Genomic DNA, 22,798 nt, shown 5'->3' on the forward strand with positions numbered 1-22,798 from the left:
TTATGTGTAATTGGGCTATTTGTATATTTTTTGGGTTAAACTTTATTTTATCTGATAACCAAGGATAATTGCAGCCTAAAGACCAACAAAAACATAGTTCTTCAATTATGTCTAAACTAATATTTGTCAAATTGATTCTACAGTTAAGTATTTACGTCTTATTGTATGCTGTAAATGTCTGCAATAACAAAAACAAAAATACATGAAACAAAAAATACGCAACGAATTAAAAACATTCTCCATCATCAAAATCGGTTAAAACTATTTGCAATATACATTTATTAACTAAAAAAATACATATTTACTCCAAAAATTCACTCGCATGTATTCTTACGCGACAACCCTGGTTACAAAATGTCAGCTGCACTTCTATATTCGAAAACAGCTGGCTAGTTTTTTTTTATCTATGGCGACCTTCAAAAGGCTGTATTGGTAATGCCTTTGCGTAAAAAAAAAGTTTCTTTTACTTTTAAGACGTTTGGAAATTGTTTATGGTAGTGCTGATTCTTAACCGACTTTCGAAAATAGGAGGATGTTCTCAAGCCGAGTTTCTTTTACTTTTAAGACGTTTGAAAATTGTTTATAGTATTGCTGTTTCTTAACCGACTTTGAAAATAGGAGGAGGTTCTCAAGCCGCTTGCTATTTTTTTGTTGGATCGATTTTTTTTAATAGATTGAATTTGTTGGTTATTGTAAAGTTAATTCGTTTATATATGATCTAGTTAGCAATATAAGTTCTGATCGCTAGGTTTCAAGCTCTATTCCCAGTTAGGACAGAATGCTATTATGAAACATTGACCCCCGTTGCATTGCAATAAAAAAGAGCAAGCCGTAAGTTTTTTAGCGTTTCTCTTCACGAGCAGCAAGCATTTCCAAAGCGGACTGCTGTTCAGTACTTTTTGAGATTGTCGCGAACAAACAGACAAACAAGCAGACGCGCCAGGGAACTACTTCTATAATATTTACAGAACTCAGGGAACTTACTAAATTACTAAATATTATAGAACAGTTTAGAATATTTTGTAATTTAGCTTTCATGAGCGTTTTTCTACAATCCAAAATACATAAAATAAAATCTACTTTTCAATATATTTTATTTCAATCACACCTGGTGCCAATTTCCTATATATTTAACAGATCCATATGCTGACCACTATAATTCACGATTCTTCCCAAAAACGATACATTTTGAACAAAAAACACCTCCAAAAACAGCTGTCTTACCTAAACAGAAAGAGATGCAAGATACATATTTGTGTGTGTTAGAAAGAGATAGCATATAACAGCTGATACGCCAGGTGAGATGTTCTTCAAAAGTCCGTTACGAATTTGAAAATGCTTTTTGTAAAACACATTGAATTGATCTTTGTCAGAGATTTTCTTTGCATCAGCTGGTTTCAAAAATTGTTTGAATTTAACGGATTTGAACTGGTACGCTCAGCGGTCGGTAAACAATTTGTGGGTTAAGTAACCTTGGCAAGGATATTAGGTAGATGGGTGACCGCATTGGTGTTTGAGCTAAACGTCTCTATGTTTCGGAAGGCACGTTAAATTGTGAGTCCCGGCTGTCATTTTCAAAGATAAATATAACCCATTAAGTCCCAGTACTGGGCAAGGGTCTCGTCTCGTAATGAGAGAGGGGTTAGGCTTTGAGTCCACCACGCTGACAAAGTGCGGGTTGGGTACTTTGCATAACTTAAGGAACTATTCTAAAGAACTTTCATGCATGCAAGGTTGCATCACGATGTTTTCCTTCACCGTTGGAACAAGTGATAATTATTTCTAATACACACATAACTTGGAAACGTCAGGTATGTTGCCTTTGGTTCGAACCTGCAACCACTTGCGTGGGTTACCACTCGGCTATCACAACCAAATGACATATAATTAAACTAATTATCATAATAAACTTTAAATTTACGAAAACAACCGAAGTGGGGCCGACAACGGCCGAGTGCAGCCGAGAGCAGCCGAACGTCTAATGGCCGTGAGAAAGAATTCGAGAATGTTTGGGAATAAATTGGAATATTTTCGTTCGGTAATGTTGATTCTTTATTTGTTGTTTATGTTTATATCAATGGCGCTAGTAGGAAAAGTTGGTTAATATTAATTTAAACTAGTTTTTGAATGAATTTGCTTTATAAAAATACTAGGTGACTTGCTTGCCTCGCATACATAATATAAACATAAATTTATCTTTATCTCCCCAATCACAATCTTAAAGATTTTAGAAAAAAAAACATACCCTCAAACTGATGATGATGCATGCCTAAAATTTGTAAAATACATTTTATTGAGGGCATGCAAAGTCTCCAACCCGCACTTGGCCAGCGTGGTGGACTCAAGTCTAATCCCTTTCTCGTTTGGGAGGAGACCCTTGCCCTGCAGTGGGACAGTAAAGGATTGAAAAATTAAGCCTGTTTGCTTTTGTTTCGATTCTGTCAAGCAATTTAGGCGATAGCGTGAACACAAAAAAAAACAGATTTTAGCATTTTAATATTAGGATTTAACTTTTTCTTGACATAAAGTTTCGTTTACATCTTGACCAGTAGGCCGTCACGCGCCGAGGTTAATAAGTAATTTTAAGGTACGAAATCAATTAGTTTCACTTGAAATAAACCGTTATTTTTAACTGTTGATGTGCAACTCATTTTTTTAGGCTGTTAACCTCTATTTAAGTAGTCAGTGTTGCCATTAAAAATATATTTGAGGGTAGTCTTACTTTCACAGCTAACCAAATAGATTTAGGTAAAAATTTGCACAGACATATTTAAAAAAAAAAAATCTCTTTGGTTTCAAGAATCACAAATGAGTACACGGTTCATTAGGTTTCTTTCAGTGAGCTCGTGAGGTACCCAAATATCAAGCTTTTTTGTGTAGAGAAAAGATTTTATTACAAGTTCATACATACTATAATGCGAAAACACTTTTTCCCCGATCTAATACGCTAAAAATACATACATAGACTCATGACCTTTCTCTACGCAGTAGGTTTAAAAGTACATCAATGTTTTCAATTTGCTTTACATGGTATAACGGTATTACTCGTAGTGTAAAAGGTCGTGAGATTGTGCGTTGAAGACTCCAGTCTAACAACTTAGTAGAGAGATATTTTAGAGTTCCGTAACCAAAAGGTAAAACGGTCCTACGAAATCAAAATCAAATCATTTATTCATATAGGTCAAATGCTGACACTTATGATAGTCAATGATACAGAGAGTGAATTTACCGCCAGTTCGGAAGGTAGGGCCAATGAGAAGAGCTGCCAACAAACTCCAGGCCACTCTTTTTAATCGCCAATTAATTTTAACAATCTTTCTATTAGGTATAAATCTTTGATGATGTAAGGATGTGTTAAGGTACGTGTTTCGGAAGGCATGTTAAATTGTGGATCCCGGCTGTCAACAAAGATCTTTGACAGGCTTTAACAGTTGTCAGAAGCTTGAAAGTCTGACTGCCAGTCTTACTTAGTATCGTGTTATAACCCAGGTAACTGTGTTGTGGAGGTCAGATAGACAGTCGCTGCATGTAAAACACTGGTATTCAGCTGCATCCGGTGAGACTGTAAGCCGACTACAACATAGTTGGAAGAAAGGCTAGACTGATATATTATTGACGTTTTTTGTAAATGATATACGGAACCATTTGTACGCAGGTCCAACTTGCACATGGCCAGTGTTTTGTTCGTACACTGTTTATCGGATATTACATAAAATACTGTATTTTAGTACCTTTCTCTCTAAAAGCACTCATTTGAAGTAAAAAATGTACTTAATTATATCCTGTATTGTTTGTTACTCTTTTGCGGAAAAACTACTCAACGGATTTTGATCAAATTTGATACACATATAGTTTATAACCTGTATTAACATATAGGATACTTTTTACCCCGGGAAATCTTTCCACAGTCGCGGGCGGAAGATAAGTGATTTATTAAACAAAAAAAACACGTTTATGCAAAATATTATACAGTTAGTTACCATAAATAGTAGAAATAAGTAATAAAGTATTCACTAATATAGTTCTAATATCCCGGAAGCGTCCGCCATTTTGAAAACGCGGGAACAATCGTTCACAATCATTATTATTCATACTATGTTGCTTATTCGAAACTTTACAATTTTAACAAAAGTATACCTTATTTTTAACACAATAAAGCTCAATTTTAAAATAAACAATTTTCTTCTTCGACTAAGTAAAATACTCGATACTTATTTAACAAAGTTATTTATTACATATCGAAAAAACTAATTTGGACTTTATTCTCCTTAAAATAGAAGCGAAATTTGTATTTACCAATTGCAAAACTAATTTTGTATTCCGACAACTCAAGAAAAGTAATTCGACAATCAAAATATGTTCTTTATTTTTTATTAAATAAAGTTCATATTTGTATAACAATGATTTTTAGAATAATTTTCAAATTTGTTCTTACACCTGACATTTCGATTCCCACGGTCGAAATTTGAAATTTTTCTTTTTTATAGTATGGTTAGTGGTCAACCTAGTGTCAAAGTTGTTCAAGCCCGAAGGCCTTTGACGTGGCTTAACGACTGTTATCTTAGTAGACAACAGCCGGGACCGACTTTTAACGTACCCTCCGAAGCACGGAGACGCTCAGTTCAAATACCACTATTCTTAAAAGACAAATCCCGTACAAAGAATTGCTTTTGTTCAGAACATTTACAAACATACAAACAACGGACACAAAATACAACCAGACACGAAACAACTATTTTTGGATAGCACAAATATTTATTCGAACCCACGACCAACTGGCGTGACGACTACCTAAACTATTGCACTACGGAAGCTTATACGGTCACCCATCTACATAACATCTGCGCTAAATTTCCTTAACACACAGATCGTTTACCGACCGGTGAGCGCAACTGGCTATGAACGCCTGAATGCGTTTGAGCAAAGGGTTTTTAGCCAAAAAAAATCGCTTTTGCAAATTTTGTATGCATATTTTCTATTATATTTAAAAACACCTGTATTATAGCTATTGTTATAACATCTTGTAAATTTATATTTCCGGGTGTATGGTGTTAAATCTATAGAAAATGAAACAGCTTTGGCTGCAGGTACTACGGTACAGTTAAGAGCAAGGTGCGTAGATAAATCTGCCGTCTTAACTAAAAAGGCACAATTTTTCTTTTGTGAAATTGAATTTTGAAGATTTTTTTTATAAAAGTATATTTAAATGGAATGGCACAGCTGACGTATTTCTAATATCAAAATGTGCATTAGTATGAAAATTCCCTACCAACAAAACAAAAACAGCAAATTCAGCACAAAAGAAAATTATTATTTACTATCCTTTCCGGGATAAAAATTATGGTATGTTTAAACTATCTTTGTACACAATTTCATCTAAATCGGTACAGTAGTTTACCCATGAATTAGAGTCAGACTGAATGACTAATGCATTTATAATATTAGTGAAATATACTTACATAATACTAACCCTGTTATATCCGAAGTTGTAGACAGAAAGATACTGTAAAACGCTTATTTCTAAACGACTTACTAACCCTCAGGTTCTGAGGTACATTTAGCGGTAGTTTATCTATTCGATAGCGTTTTTTCTTTATGAGTCCCAACGCTATTGAATAGATAAACTACCGTTTAATGTACCTCAGAAACTGGGGGTTACTCTTACCCGTATTAAAAAAATGTATTCACTAAAGATTCGTACCAGTTGTTAACTAAACTTTACGCTTAAATGGCCTATTTCTAAAGATAGTGCCTTATCTTTTCGATAACCTCAAAAAGTTGTAAAATAAAAGTCCGTTTAACATCTCACGTAAAGATCGGGTCTCTCTGTGCCGTAGATCATTAGCCGAGGTGTTCGTGAGCCGAATTAAATCGGGTTACAGCGCTCGCGCATGACCAGAAAAAACATAATCATGTTTCTTAGTAATGCCCGGTAATACGCTATCTATACTATAATAATATTATAAAGCTGAAGAGTTTGTTTGTTTGTTTGTTTGAACGCGCTAATCTCAGGAACTACTGATCCGATTTGAAAAAATCTTTCAGTTTTAGATAGCCTATTTATTGAGGAAGGATATAGGCTATATATCATCACGCTACGACCAATAGGATCTGAGTAGCAACGAGAAATGTTACAAAAACGGGGGAAATTTTGACGCATTCTCTCTTATGTGACGCAAGCGAAGTTGCGCGGGTCAGCTAGTTGAATAGATAAACTACCGCTAAATGTACCTCAGAAACCGGGGGTGAGTGAAGTCATTTCCGTACGAATGAAAGTGTTTAAAAATACATAAAAAATCTGTTGACGATTTTAAACTGTCGCGACTTGTACACATAATATTATAATGTAACGGGTCTTAAACGCGATTGAAAATTAAAGGTTAGGTTAGTTTATTTGTTTATCCGACGTTTCGATTGTTTGTTTGTTTGTTTGTCGTATGGTTAGTGGTCATAGATGTTTAAGCGGCCTGAGAGGCCTTTGACATGACTTAACGACTGTTATCTTAGTAGACAACAGCCGGGACCTTTACGTGTCCTCCGAAGCACGGAGACGCCCAGCAAATACGACTATACGGTCACCCATCTATGGAATGACCGCGCCAAGTGTTGCTTAACCCACAGATCGTTTACCGACCGGTGAGCGCAACTGGCTATGGGTTTATACTAGTACTTTTTAAATGAAGATTTTTAACACGTATAATAATCGAAACTTGTTGTAAAACTTACTATCTCGCTTGCTTAAGTTTACGCATCGTGCTCTCGCAATACATCTGCGCCTCTCACTCGCACATTCCCCGTCTCGCTCGCACGTTCTCACGGACCGTGGGAACTCCACCTTTGGGTATGTCATTCTCGATAGCTTACGATGCTCAGGAAGATATTGGGAACGGCAAACGATAGATAGATAGACGTGGTGTAAGCTCTGATTAGTTATACAGCTTACAATTTTGAAATTGTATATTAGGTCGGGGAAAAAGTCTTTTCGCATTATAGTATGTATGAACTTGTAATAACATCTCTTTGGCTTCAACAATCACAAATGAGTACACGGTTCATTAGGTTTCTTTCAGAGCTCGTGAGGTACCCAAATATCGAGCTTTTTTGTGTAGAGAAAAGATTATATTACAAGTTCATACATACTGTAATGCGAAAAGACTTTTTCCCCGACCTAATATGTAAGCAGTGATAGCTGAGTGGTATAAGTTGGCACCTCCCACCCAAGTGGTAAACACATCCGAGGCAACACACCAATGACTTCTCCAAGTGATGTGTGTATTAGAAATAATGATCACTTGTTCCAACGGTGAAGGAAAACATCGTGATGCAACCTTGCATGCCTAAAAATTGTTTAACACATTTCTTGAAGGTATGCAAAGTTCCCAACCCGCACTTGGCCAGCGTGGTGGACTCAAGACCTAACCCCTCCTTTTGGGAGGAGACCCTTAAACTTAAACAATAAATAATGCTCACTTGTTATAACGGTGAAGGAAAACATCGTGATGAATGACATGTCTGACAGTTGTTTAACACAGCTCTTGAAGTCCTATATTATTATGCTCGTATATGAAAGCATAATAAATAAATTAATTATAACCTTACATTGAGATGAAGTAACCAGTCCTATCTATAGACTAGAATCATGTGACAGGATAACTTTTTTTTAAAAGTCGTGGGAAGCTAGCCGTTCTGTCTATTTCTTTTTTTAATTTTACCGTTAAGTCAAACCTTAATTGTTGTCTGTACTATGGTTGTTCTTTTTTTAAAACGGGTTCGGCGTGGGAGACTAGGTCTTTTAATACGGGATATGGTGTTGTTTTATTTTTTTAATACTTTGTAGGACATTGGATAGGGTGATTATTTTTTTGATACTAGGTTTAAGTTCTGTACCTAGTTTTTCGTTGAGTATCAGTCTAGCCTTTCTTCCAACTATGTTGGAGTTGGCTAGATTAGGCTGTGAAAAAGATATTTGTAAGGTTTTGCTAAAATATCTTAGTAATTCTGTGTGTGTCAGTATGTGACACAACTTGAACACAATTAAGTGTTTTAGACAGTAAACGGTACTTACGTAGACTCAGTGCAAAGGATCCATCTATAGAATAACCGCGCCAAGGGTTGCTTAACTCACTGATCGTTTACCGACCGGTGAGAATCACTTGAATTTATAATAACAAATATATGCAGTCAGCCATCTATAGAATGACCGCGCCACGTGTTGCTTAACCTATTTACATTAATAACAGCAAACATGTGGTCACCCATCTATCCAACGACCGCGTCAAGGATTACTTTACCGGTGAACAGCAACAAATACAAAAAACATCGCAAACAAAATGAAAAGTGTAAAACAAAACACGAAAACAAAGATGGCGCTTGAAAATAAAAGTATCGAGTCGTGGGATACGGGATGAGGTTCCGTTATAATAGGTAACGTGTCCTGTAGCGAGTTTAGGGTACTGTAAGTTGATGTTAAAACCATTGGCTTACTTTTTGTTGAACTAAGTTTCATGAGATCAATTATATCTATTGACTAGGGGTTGTTCCTTGCTTTGCCTGGTTTAAACAGTATATCACATGACTACTAGATGTATAACATGGTCTGTGGTCACCCATCCACAGACTAACCTCGGCAAGTGTAGCAGATAAACAATTGCCAACTTTTTGCCGTAGAACTAAGTTTCATGAAAGTCTTACAATTTTTTAGTGTGTTCATGTAACTAAACCTATTGTCTAGGGGTTGGTCCTTTCTTTGCCTGGTTTAAACAGTTATTAGTATCAAAAAATCTTTTATCTCTTAACATGGGAACCGAATTTAGACCTTTACGGTATAAGTCCAAAAAAAAATGTATATTTTTGCATAATTTTTAGTTTTTTTCCTATAATATGTTTTACCCATTAATGTCCCACTGCTGGGCAAGGGTCTCCTCTCGTAATGAGGGAGGGGTTAGGCCTTGAGTCCACCACGCTGGCCAAGTACGGTACTTTGCATACCTTCAAGAACTGTTCTAAAGAACTCTCAGATATTAAATATAATTATTATTTCTGCAAAAACATCTTTTAAACCACTTCTCACGCTTGACGGCAACAAAAATAAAAGCTCAATACACTAGGTTACAATTACAAATTCAGAAAAAAAAAAAACAACTTGTCTCTGAGTCCCGTGGGAAATAATAGTTGCGAGCGATATCCAACTCTCTTTACAAAGAAATAAGGTTCATAATTCAATGTCATTGTGTATTGTTTTGAATGTCTCAATGTAAACAAGTTTGGCGTTCGCTTTTTAAATGTTGTTACTTGTTGTACGATCTGTGGGTTAAGCAACCGTTGGCGCGGTCTTTCTATAGATGGGTGGCCACAAAAAAAAAATCGCACCAATATTTGTTAATAGAGGAGCTCGTGGCTTAGTTAACAACAGCCGCGCGGATCGATCTCTGAGGTTAAGCTACGCTTGCCGAGGTTGTTCTGTGGATGGGTGACCATCTTATACCGGGTTCCTCCGTGTTTCGGAAGGCACGTTAAATTGTTGGTCCCGGCTGTCAATTTCGAAGATCGACAGTCGTTAACAGTAGTCAGAAGCTTGAAAGTCTGACAACCAGTCTTACCGAAGGGTATCGTGTTATAACCCAGGTAACTGTGTTGTAGAGGTCAGATAGGCAGTCGCTGCATGTAAAATACTGGTATTCAGCTGCATCCGGTGAGACTGGAAGCCGACTCCAACATAGTTTGGAAGAAAGGCTAAGCCATGATGATGACCAATATTTGTTCCGTGTGGGAATCGAACCCCCCGACGCAATGATAGCGCCATGGCGACATAAACCACTGTGCCACGGAGTCTGTACAAGATAATAAAAAGTGTTCATGTTGACCATCGAGTTTGGTTTCCTGTCATCCGGCGGTTACCGCAGCTACGTCCGTTAACAGATACGGTTGATATAACCTTTTTGTTGATGTATCCTGTGGTTAACAGTAACCAGAACCTTAGACGCACTATTTAACTTTCTACATAACTAGCTGACTCGCGCAACTTCGCTGTTGTTGTATATCGTATGGTTAGTGGTCAACCTAGTGTCAATGTTGTTCAAGCCGCCCGAAGGCCTTTGACGTGGCTTAACGACTTTTATCTTAGTAGACAACAGCCGGGACCGACTTTTTACGTGCCCTCCGAAGCACGGAGACGCCCAGTTCAAATACCACTATGCGGTCACCCATCTATGGAACGACCGCGTCAAGGGTTGCTTAACCCACAGATCGTGTACCGACCGGTGAGCGCAACTGGCCATGGGCGCAACTTCGCTTGCGTCACGTAAGAGAGAATGGGTCAAAATATTCGATTCCCACACGGAGCAATTATTTTAATTATTACAACAACCGCTCGATTTGTTAGGTTAAGCTACGCTTGCTGACGATGGTCAGTGGATAGGTGACCATACTATAATTATACTTAATTCCTCCGTGTTTCGGAAGGCACGTTGTATTGTAGGTCCCGGCTGTCATTATCAAAGATCTTTGACAGTCGTTAACAGTAGTTAAGCTTAAAGTCTTAGTATACGTAAAATTAAAAAAATTACAAATTCTCATGGATATAAGATCAATAAGATAGAATCGCGGACGAAGTCGGGCTTAGCTGGTAGTTAAAAATTAATTTTCACTTATAACGGTGAAGGAAAACATCCCTGTAACCAAAATAAGTTGATAAACCTCCCCTATAAAATTGACATCACCCTATATAAACTCGTAAGACATCCCCGTGGAATAAACACCATGTGTAACGCACTTGTCTATGCCCCACGCGGCCATAGACTACTGTTTATTTTTAAACATGGCCGCCCACACGCTTAGTTATAAATATGGGAGGGAAAGTGTTTTTGTTATTAAAATTATGTGTTAGAAATATAAAAAAGAATTGTTATTGCGTTCACCGGTCGGTAAACAATCGGTTAAGCAATATTAGCGCGGACAACCTTTAGATGGGTGACCGCACTTTATTTGAGCTTAGCGTCTCCGTACTTCGGAAGGCACTTAAAAAGTCGGTCCCGGTTGTTGTCTATTAAGATAACAGTCGTTAAGTCACGTCAGCTAGGCTTGAACAACTTTGACACTAGGTTGACCACTATCCACACGAAATGGCGAAACGTTAGAGTAATTCATACACCTCTGCCTATACTTTTGATTATAACAGGCGTGATATTATATGTACATATACAGGGTGTAAATGACAGCTTACCGAAAACTTTACTGGTAAGTTTGTGACACTGTATGCGCGAAATTTACTCCAACGATATTTCTCGGAAATGATTGGTTCCCGAGTTAGTCATTTTTGAGCGTTCAATGTATAGTGAACAACGCGATGTATCTCCGCGCATGCCTACGTGACTTCTGGCGGCGGCGGTGCGCTGAGCGACGACATGTCGCGACGCGTCGTAGGTACATACGCGTACCACCACGTCTATGCGCTCACTAGTATGCAACGCTATCATTAGATAACAATCTTATGTATCGTTTATGGTATCGTAAGTAGGCCCGTATGTTACAATAACTCATAGTAAAATTGTAAGTAGGTAGGTACCTACTTGGCTTACGTGAAATCAAACAATAATAGCAAAACGTAACCAATAATAAGGAAGTGCTAAAACAAATTGTTATCAATGTCTATCAACACGCAAATACCTGGTGTATGGCGAGAGTTTGAGTACCTTTGGATCCGGACGTACAGGTGCAGAGCACGCCGTGCACTTCCACGTGCTTCACCATACATAACACATCAACATTTCTTCCTATTTACGAACACAACTGCACTTTGAAAACAATAACAACAAAAATAATAACAATAAAAACACTAACAACTCAAAACCGGAACAATAACAAGTAATAATAAACAGCAGTTCACACACGACACGACGAATAGGACATAACGAACGACACCGGTGAAGAGCTTCCGTCTTCCGCGAGCGAATTGCTCGAACTATCGATCAAAGAGAGCCGCCGGCGCGGGCGCCTCTCCGCTCACTCGCGCCGCCCCTCGCCCGCGCCACCCGCTCCCTCCGCGCCGTCCGCGCGCGCGCCGCCGATTTGGTGACGAGCGACGAGTTAGGATCCCAGCGAGAGATTAGATTCAATAAAATATTGATGTGGCATTACTATTTTTACTTGTCACAGTTGTTACTGGTTGCATTGTAGTTTTATTCAAATACCAAATAACATTACAAACATTATTGATGTAAGTTTAAAAAACTTTGATATTTATAACATAAAATCAGCTTAAAGTAAATAAAATAAACACGAAACGTTTATTTAATTAAACCATAAAAAATGTAGGTACATAACAATGATAACAATCAATATCCATTAATATTCTTATCAGAGAAACTAACTTATCATAATTCATAATCCCCGGAGAATTACTTAGCATCCATTTTGCCGCATCCCATCTATGTAACATCCACGCGCGGTCGCGGCGTCACGCGTCACTACGGCCATCTACTTTTCGAGTCGCACCGCGCTTGTATGAAGTATGAATGAGCGTGTAAATATCGAATAGAATTTTGCAAGAACAAATGGAACAAAGCGACAAAACATGTTAAATTGTTTATTAGAGATTTTTATAGCGCTAAAGAATATCAATAGGATTTTTTGTTGTTCTGTATGTATTTGTACGTGTAATAATAAGATATCACACATTTTAAATCTTATGAATTTACCTTTTATCGGAGAGCGGGATAATTATGTAATTTTCATTTTTAACATAGAACAAATACTAAGTAACGCTGCATACTAGTGAGTGTGAGGTTGACAGCTGTGTGCGTAATCGTGTCTGTGTGGCGCGCGTAGGTACGCGGCGTGACGTCGACCGTCGCGGCCGGCCGCCGCCGGCGCGGTGTCGTTGGCCGAACAGCTGATAGCGAATTTATACGTTGTTTTAATCCATTGCTGTTTTTTGTGAAAAACAGTAATATGACGGTTTTTTTTTCATATTCATGTTGCATTGTGTAGTATTAACGAAATAATACCAGAAAAAATAAAAAAAAACGCATAAAAAATCGGAAAAATCAAGAAAAAACCGATGAAAATTTTCAACGCCATAAGCACCAGAATCGTGTCTAAAGTCATTTTTTTTCGTTTTCGGTAGGCTGTCGTTTACACCCTGTATAGCATAACTATAAATAGTAATTTAAAAGCGTTCAGTAACTTTTTACCCAGCGCGGGAGTCGAACTTTGAACCTTATAATCATCTGTACTTATATTAATGATGAATAACAATAAATCATAATAAATTAAAGTTCACAACGCACAAAGCGCTCACGCACACGCTTTCCCACGGTAAATGATCTATAGATCATATAGATCATTATAGATCATTATGTTTATTGGTTAACAACGTTTAAAATATTCGTGACTCAGATCTTAAATCTATACTATATATACTATACTATAATATACTATAATACTATAATACTATAATCTATACTAATATTATAAAGCTGAAGAGTTTGTTTGTTTGAAAGCGCTAATCTCAGGAACTACTGGTCCGAATTGAAAAAATATTTTACTGTTGCATAGCCTATTTATTGAGGAAGGCTTAAGGCTATATAACATCACGCTACGACTAATAGGAGCAGAGTACCAGTAAAAAAAATACAAAAACGGGGAAAATATGACCCATTCTCTCTTATGTGAAGCACTATGTTATAAAATAATTGCGCTTGCTTTTCTTTAAGATGTAAGCAGTTATTGTTAAAGATTTAAAGACACAAAAAAAACACGAACACGCATTTTACCTTAAAATGCCTAACGTTTCGGCGCAGGTTGCACTCGCCGTGGTCCCAGGCAGACTGGGACCACGGCGAGTGCAACCTGCGCCGAAACGTTAGGCATTTTAAGGTAAAATGCGTGTTCGCGTTAATTCCCGTATTCTATTATACATTAAACATGCAACGCGAGAGTTTAAAAGTTATGACAAAAAAAACAATTGAACTGATTTTCATTAAATTTGCTACACTGATAGATACAGAATACTTTTTACCCCGGGAAATCTTTTAACGCGGGCGGAGTCACGGACAGAAGCTATTCTTACTAAAGTAATAGGATTTTCTACGCATGGGGTGACTTTCGCGCCATCTGCAATGCTTATTAAAAATAAATCGATTTCCATCCCCTAGGGGCGGCCATATTTGATCCAATTTTACCCCGGGAATACTAATTTATATCTTTCTTTACATAAAGGTGAATTTATTTTTGTTTTTAACCTTTGAAAAAGATGTTTTTTGTTCATATTTGTATAAAGAAAAAAATGTCACGTCTATTTTAAAGTGAAAAAATAGGTCAACTTTGTTACAAGTTATTTTAAAAACTACTGAACCGATTTTGATAATTCTTTCACTAATAAAAAGCTAAATCATCCTATTATAACATGATTAAATAAAAATCATGATTAATCATGTAAAATCACATTAAATCATACAAAAGTAAAACGTCTTAAATAAACTGGTGGTATATGAATAGAATTACTACACATCGCGTGATGGACTCAAAGACCACAAACCGTGACGAAGCGAACGTTATAATGATCATCAGAGCATAACAGAAAGAGATAGAAAACATCACTACTTTTTAATAAGGCCTATAACTTTAAAACTACCCAATGGTTGAAGACCTTACTTGGCTATATTATAATTCAATTAATCCGCTTTTATTCCGTCAAAGTCCCATCAAAATCGGAGCAACAGTTTTCGAGATATTGCGTAACAAATATTAGAAATAATAGTGTGAGAAGGATAAGAGATACGCCAATGAAAGTCCTTTGTTAAAACCGTGTGTGTGAAAGAGACGTACATGTAATTTGCAATGATAATTGTTTGTACTTAAGAGTATGGAATAAGAAAATAATGATCACTTGTTGTCGAAGGAAAACATCGTGATGAATGACATGTCTGACAGTTGTTTAACACAGCTCTTGAAGGGCAAAGACCTGCATTTTTCCAGCGTGGTGGACTCAAGGCCTAGCTTTCTTTCTTCTGGGTGTCTTAAGCCCAGCATTGGGACAGTAAATTAGTGTCTGTTCTATCATAAGTGTCGCCAAACAACTTGAACACAAGTAGATGTTATCAAACTGAACGTAGACACAGTGCAGAGGACTCTCGGTCGAGTGTTGTAACAATCGAGTGATCGAAGCGCAATAGTCCTCGACGTCGCGTCCTGCAATACTTTACAAGCGAACCTTAATCGTTCATTATGATGTAGCAAAATTGTTTAAGCTGTTTGAAAACAATACGTGTTAAAAGCTTTGCTATGCTAAAATTCAGTGCTTTAATAACCATAAAAAAATCTAGTAAAAAATTTCAATTATTTCTTCGCCACGCCAATAGAATCTTGGCCGTAGCTAAATGTAGGAATTGAAAAAAAAAGCGTAACTCTACGATCGGTCAGTCACGCTACGCGGGTACCGGGGTCTATGACCGGACCATAGATAAAAAATATTGTCTATGACTCAGAACAGTAAGATTCTGACGCCTTTTTTAAAGTATTACTTTATTGCACTGCAATTTTGTACTGAAGAAATTAATATTACTTGTTATAACGGTGAAGGAAAACATCGTGATGAATGACATGTCTGACAGTTGTTTAACACAGCTCTTGAAGGAATGCAGTCTTCATTTAGTAAGCTTAGTGGACCTTGCATATGAATCATAGTGACGAATTGTTTCATGTTATTATGTAATGTTAAACAGTATCTTCCGACGTCAGTTACATTGTTCTTTGTAACGTTATTACGTCAGTATTACCATGTAATATGCGTCAATGTATACCTTCATGCTTGTCCATATAGAAGACACATTCTTAAATAAAGTATCTGTATCAAACAGGTCACCGTCAGCTGTATAAGTCGAGTCACTGATGTTATACATTCTGTATGTTGTATACCTTCAGCCGTGAACCTTGCATACTAACTCCCTTTGTGGCACAGTCGTTATGCTACGCTACCAATGCGTCAGAAGGTAGTGGGTTCAATTTCCACACGGAACTATGTGTGTGATCCACAGATAGTTGTTTCGGGTCTAGTTGTACTTTGTGTCCGTTGTTTGTATGTTTGTATGTAAAAGTCCCCGCGACAAAATCAATTCTTAGTGCGGAAGTTGTCTTATAAGAAACAATGCCTTTCTACTAAGTTGTTAGACATATGAATGAAGTATAATTTTCAATAAAGAAACCAAGTTCGAACAATTTTATGCGCGAAAACATCAAAGATTTATCCAGACGGCTTTATAATGTGTCATTCATTCATTCTTTTAATACAATGGTCTATTGTAGATAAGACAAACATGATTATTTACAAACAGACTAAAGTCATGCTATTTCTATTTATCTAGACCGAGCGTGACGTCAATGGACCGAGAATAAGACGGTTGCACCAGGAAGATGTGACGTCAAACATGACATTTCAGACTGATGATTACCCTTTCAGCAAAAGATTAAAGTGTGGCAATTAAAGATATTATTAAAACATTTGTTACTACTGCGTGGTATTCGGTAGTGTATGCGACTGCCAAAGGTTCTCGGGTTCAATTCCTGGGTCGGACCAAAAAGTCTTTAAATAATATTAAACTTGTACTCGTAAAAGGTTTTAAAAATGCTCCTGCTATGTCATTTTTTTTTTCGTAAAAAATGTTGAAATTAATTAACAATCTAATCTACTTTAAAATCTCACATTTTAAATAACAGCAATTTTTATAGGTATCCTATAAAACAAAGTATCGATTTGAGAGATTAAGCTACGCTTGCCGAGGTTGTTCTGTGGATGGATGACCATCTTATACATATCGAGTTCCTCCTGTCATTTTCAAAGATCTTTGACGGTCGATAACAGTAGTCAGAAGCTTGAAAGTCTGACAAGCAGTCTTACTTAGTTTCTTGTTATAACTCAGGTAACTGTGTTGTGGAGGTCAGATAGACAGTCGCTGCATGTAAAATACAAGTATTCAGCTGCATCCGGTGAGACTGGAAGCCGACTCCAACATAGTTTGGAAGAAAGGCTAGACTGATATATAAAGAAAAGAATCAAGTTAAAGGTATATAACAAACATTTGATAATTAGTTTCCTGTGTACTTTACCGCCGGATGCGAAAGCAGTGGCGCGCGTCTCCCTATGTACGTACATTTACCAAGGGGAGTCACGGACAATTAGATGTATCTACTAGTTTCTAACATCCTAAGTATTAAACAGTCCACAATCTATACTAATATTATAAAGCTGAAGAGTTTGTTAGTTTGAACGCGCTAATCTCGAGAACTACTGGTCCGATTTCGAAAATTCTTTCAGTGTTAGATAGCCCATTTATTGAGGAAGGCTATAGGCTATATATCATCACGCTACGACCATAAGGAGCGGAGTAGTATCAAAAAATGTTACAAAACGGGGAAAATTATGACCTATTCTCTCTTATGTTACGTAAGCGAAGTTGCGCGGGTCAGCTAGTAACTAAATATATATAACTCAAAGGTGACTGACTTATATACCCCCGGTTTCTGAGGTACATTTAGCGGTAGTTTATCTATTCAATAGCGGTAAAACTCATATAAAAAAACGCTGTTGAATAGATAAACTACCGCTAAATGTACTCAGAAGCCAGGAGATAGTGATCTATCAACGCACAGCACAAACCACTGGACGGATCGAGCTGAAATTTGACATGCAGGTAGATGCTAAGACGTAGGCATCCGCTAAGAAAGGATATTGATCCTTAAACTACGCGGACAAAAGGTAATTTTTCTATAAAAAATAGTCTTTTTAACCTATCTTCCCACTGCTCCTCCTCCCTCTCTCCTCCCGTAATGAGATCGAGGTTAGGTCTAAGGGCTCGCCCCCTATTACATGGGACTAACATTGTTAATGGCGAAACGTGTATGTATTTCATATACCTCTATCTACACCTTTAGGTAAAACAGCCGTGATGATATGAAAAAAACTGCAATATCCAAAAATATCTTATTTCTATTATTACTTTCGAAACAGCTGTTCGAAATCATCTTAAAATACCAGGTGTTTGGAAATCGGAAGTGGTTTTGAGGGGTGGGAGGGCAATAGGTACGGGGTTCGACATCCGCCGGATGCTCGCCCGATTTTATCTTTGTACAATTTTTGAAGTAATACGAGACGAAATCTGAACGAAATTTGATAATGAAAATTGATACTTTTTGATTTTTTGTAGCCACCCATCTATGAAATGACCGCGCTAAGGTTGCTTAAGTTACCGACCGTTGAGTGACCACGCCACTACCAGTGGAGAGGTCGTAGGTTCGATTCCCACATGGAGCAATTATTTGTGCGATCTACAAATAGTTGTTTCGTGTGTTTGTTATTTGTTTTCGTTGTTTGTATGTTTGTAAAAGTCCCCGCGACACAAGAGCAATTCTTAGTATTGTCTTTTTAAAAAAACCAAAACACTTATTACAGAAAAGTTTCACCCAAATCGGCTTAGCAGTTTCGTGACAAATGTATTTATAAGACCACACAAGTACACACCGCCCCCTAAGATTTCAACCCCTATGGCAGACAATAGGGGTTTCATTACCAACCCCTTGAGAATATTGTGGCGAAGCACAGATGTATCCATTAGGGTAGCAGTAGGTATATGGGTCAATATTATAAATAAACTAGCTGACCCAGCAAACGTTGTTTCGCCATATAAATTTTAAAAACATGTGTCACTTTGGGATATGAAAAATAGATGTTGGCCGATTCTCAGACCTACTCAATATGTTCACAAAATTTCATGAGAATCGGTCAAGCCGTTTCGGAGGAGTATGGCAACGAGAACTGTGACGCGAGAATTTTATGTATATTAGAGATATCATTGAACAACTCACACACGGTCATCTGATTCGAAACTAAGCAGAGCTTTTACTGTAACCAAATAACTGATAAACATACTTATATACTTGTAAATACATACTTATAAAGATACATTAACAACCAGCAATTCTTGATAAGCGGTAGTTTATCTATTCAAACTGTAATTTTTATATAATTATAAACGCTATTGAACAGATAAACTACCGCTAAATGTACCTCAGAAGGGATTAATCGATCATTATGATGTAGCGAAATTGTTCAAATTGTTTAACGGCACGTATACATAATTTTCGCTTGCATTCTCGAATATAACACATTCAAATATAATCCTGTATTACAAACGACCCTTATAAAATAATACTCAACGCTCCCCTAACTTAGGGGAGGGTATTATGCGCGCACGTGTTCAAACGGACGTGACGTCACGAGCGTCAATTGAACAGTTAATTGTTATGGCGACACTTCCGTATCCGTTTACATCACGCTCGCGACAATATGGAGGTCGGCAGAGATGTCGTAATTTCGTTTTAGACTATGTAAGGCATAGTTTGAAACCCTCTTATTCATAAACACACTATAAACCTATTTTAGTTAAAAAGCTACTATAATATGTTTTCTCTTTTTCGTTTCGCTAAGGAGTGAAAGAAACAAAGCACTTTAGTCTTTCATAACTTCATATATTTTTATGAATAAGAGGGAAAGTTTTTAGGGTCCCCTAGTTTAATCTAGTTGTTAGTTAAGTTAACAATACGCAGTGATTGTAAAGTTACTAAGAAGTTAATATACCGCAGTAAGTTACAGTACAAGCTCTGCTTAGTTTGTAATCAAATGACTGTGTTAGTTGTCCAATGACGTTTATTTATTTTCTTAAATATATAATAAAGAACTGCAGTACATAATTATTATTGATGTAAATAGACCCCTATGTTAGCATCGCAAGCTGCAACTCACACGCATCTGCCGCGCAGGTGACCCGCCATCTTGTAAAATGGCCGAGGGTGTTCACAATGAACATGTTCTTAGGGGAGACTTGTGTATTTTAGGGAGTGTCTGAGATATTTATAAAGTAAAGATGTTTTAAAAATTATATTCTTAAATTGTTAAGTTATAATTCTGATTTGATAATTTCTGACCCTCTTTCGTATAAAGGAAGTTTGACCTATTATAAAGTTGAAATTATATCGTCTAAGATGCCCTATAACTTGATGTCTAGTCAATTCAACAATCTTCATAATCCAGTCAGTAGTTTTAGAGTTTATCGCGAATAGACAGACAGTCGTGGCGGTCTGTGCTTTATGAGATGTGCTCAATAGGGTAGTTGACTATCAGTCAAATCAGTTACTCTTTATGATATATCAAAAACACATTTTAGTATACAAATATGACATAATTAAGTCACAGTTTCCTATTTTCATTAAATTCCTCTGTGGCGCGGTCGGTAGTATATACGGCTGCCGTACGAGAGGTCTCGGGTTCGAATCCTGGGTCGGGCCAAAAAGTCTTTTCTGAGATTTTCTGTTAAGAATTTCTTAGAGATTGCCCGGAGTTGGGAAGTTGAGGTCGAAGACCTCCGTGCCTCGGAGAGCACGTAAAGCCGTCGGTCCTGCGCCTGACCTCTCACTGGTCGTGTCGGTTATCCGTCCCACCGCACTATGAGAGTGAAGGAACAGAGAGTGTACCTTTATATTGTGCCCACACTTGGACACTATAAACAAAGTCCTGCACAGATGGCCGCCAATGAAACTGACCGCCGTAGCCGTATATCGGCTAGGAGGACATTAAATACATAGGCTAAATTCTTATTTCTCTTGTTACAGCTCCGCGTACATCGTGCACAGGAGGGACCCCGAACAATCTCCCTCCTCTTGCTTTCCACTCCATTCACGGAGAGAACGTGCGGCTCTCCCGCGACGGCACGGTGGCCCGCCGGGTGGAGTCCTTCTGCAAGGGCGTGGCGTTCAGCGCCAGGCCGGTCAGGGTTAATGAGAAGGTGGGTTTAATATCTATACTAATATTATAAATCTGAAGAGTTTGTTTGTTTGAACGCGCTAATAAATTATTTCAGTGTTAGATAGCCCATTTATCGAGGAAGGTTTATAGGCTTTATATCATCACGCTACGACCAATAGGAGCAGAGTACCAGTCAAAAATGTTACAAAAACGGGGAAAACTATGACCCATTTCCTTTTATGTGACGCAAGCGATGATGCGCGAGTCAGCTAGTTTTTTTAATGTTATAAGTATTTTATTCTGAGGTGAAAAGTAAAATAGGTTATGCAAGATTGAGAATTATGTTAGTGAAAAATGTTGTTTATTTATTTTATTAGAGACTTGCCCCGGTTTTGTACGGGTTTAATTTGTTTTTAATCGTTATAGTTTTTACACATTAATATACATAAAAAAAACTGCATTAAAAATGGGGAATTTTACTTTTAATTGTAATAACAAATTTTCAAATATAAAATGTGGTTTTCTGTAAAAAAAATCAGAGATAAATAGTAACCTATGTGTTTATACAGCTTTTAAAGTATTGAAAAATTTTGTCATAATGAATTATGTCGTTTTTTGTTGAAAGTAAAAAGCCAAGCAGTAGTTTTTGAGGTTTTACCAAACATACAGTTTAGTGTGGTTTCAATGTTTTTCGTTAATACCAATTATTATATTTCTCTTTCCAGGTGTGCATTCGTTTCGTAGAAATATCAAACAGTTGGAGCGGAGTCATCAGATTCGGTTTCACAAACCACGACCCTTCGGCCATTGCCCACGCCCTCCCTAAATACGCCTGTCCTGACCTTACGAACAAACCTGGCAACTGGGCCAAAGCTCTCGGCGAAAGATTCTGTGAAAAAGACAATATATTATACTACTATGTGAATTCTTCAGGAGACGTCCATTTTGGAATCAATGGCGAAGATAAGGGTCTTTTCTTTTCGGGAGTAGACACCCGCAGCCCTTTGTGGGCTCTTGTAGATGTGTACGGGAACTGCACGGCTGTCCAATTTGTGGACCCTCGGGCCTCGAACATAGCGAGGCGACACAGCCCAGAAGAAGATAGGCTCGTTGGATCTATGAGGTCTCTGACTGTAGAAGAGTCCCTCCCACCTCCAAGATACCAGAATCCTTTAGTACCACTAAGCTTGCACAGGACTAAGGGCAGAAATGTTCAATTCGTCAACGATAGGGGCGTAGCTGCTAGAGCAGACGCAGAATTCTGCCAAGGATATGTTTTCACTGCCCGTCCTATGCGTCCGGGGCAGACTATCGTAGTCCAGATCCTCGCTACAGAGTCAGCCTACGCTGGAAGCTTAGCCATTGGTCTGACGTCATGCGACCCATCCACTTTAAGACCTTGCGATTTGCCCGACGATGCTGAATTACTGCTAGACCGACCGGAATACTGGGTAGTGAGGAGAGATGCTGCTAATGGATTAAGAAGGGGAGATGAATTAGCAGTGACTTTGACGCTCGATGGAGAAGTCCGAGTTAGCAGAAATGGGTCTACTCCGGTTACAGTGATGCATGTAGACCATACTCTTAGACTATGGGCTTTCGTGGACATTTATGGGGCTACTCAGAAAGTCAGGATGCTAAGTACTCAGGTGGCCCAGCCAGCCCAGACGCCTCCTCAGCAGTTGAGAGTCATTGCTGGGTCAGCAGCTCCGATAAATGCTGGAGCTGGTGGAACAGTCCTCGTGGTCAGTCTTCCACCGCAGAATGGAAACCAGAATGCTGTGAATCAGCAAAGCTTGACTTTGGCCAGCGCGCATTATATTGAGGTAAGAATCTATACTTCTATACTAATATTATAAAGCTGAAGAGTTTGTTTGTTTGAACGCGCTGATCTCAGGAACTACTGGTGCGATTTGAAAAATTCTTTTAGTGTTAGATAGTCCATTTATAGAGGAAGGCTACATATAACATCACGCTACGACCACTGTGCTCACCAATCGGTAA

General features: G+C 37.8%; 1 protein-coding gene across 2 annotated transcripts in view; it reads left to right on the plus strand.

Moving 5' to 3' along the window:
• Positions 1-22,798, plus strand: part of neur (E3 ubiquitin-protein ligase neur) — a 58,960-nt gene that overhangs the window by 30,032 nt on the left and 6,130 nt on the right. For both annotated transcript variants that reach the window (XM_076133076.1, XM_076133075.1), the window contains exons 2-3: positions 20,662-20,834; positions 21,520-22,620. In XM_076133076.1, coding sequence (XP_075989191.1) covers positions 20,662-20,834; positions 21,520-22,620 — 1,274 coding nt within the window. The remainder of the gene's footprint in view (positions 1-20,661; positions 20,835-21,519; positions 22,621-22,798) is intronic.

The sequence above is a fragment of the Anticarsia gemmatalis genome, chromosome 29, assembly GCF_050436995.1.
Source record: "Anticarsia gemmatalis isolate Benzon Research Colony breed Stoneville strain chromosome 29, ilAntGemm2 primary, whole genome shotgun sequence".
Taxonomy (NCBI): Eukaryota; Metazoa; Arthropoda; class Insecta; order Lepidoptera; family Erebidae; genus Anticarsia; species Anticarsia gemmatalis.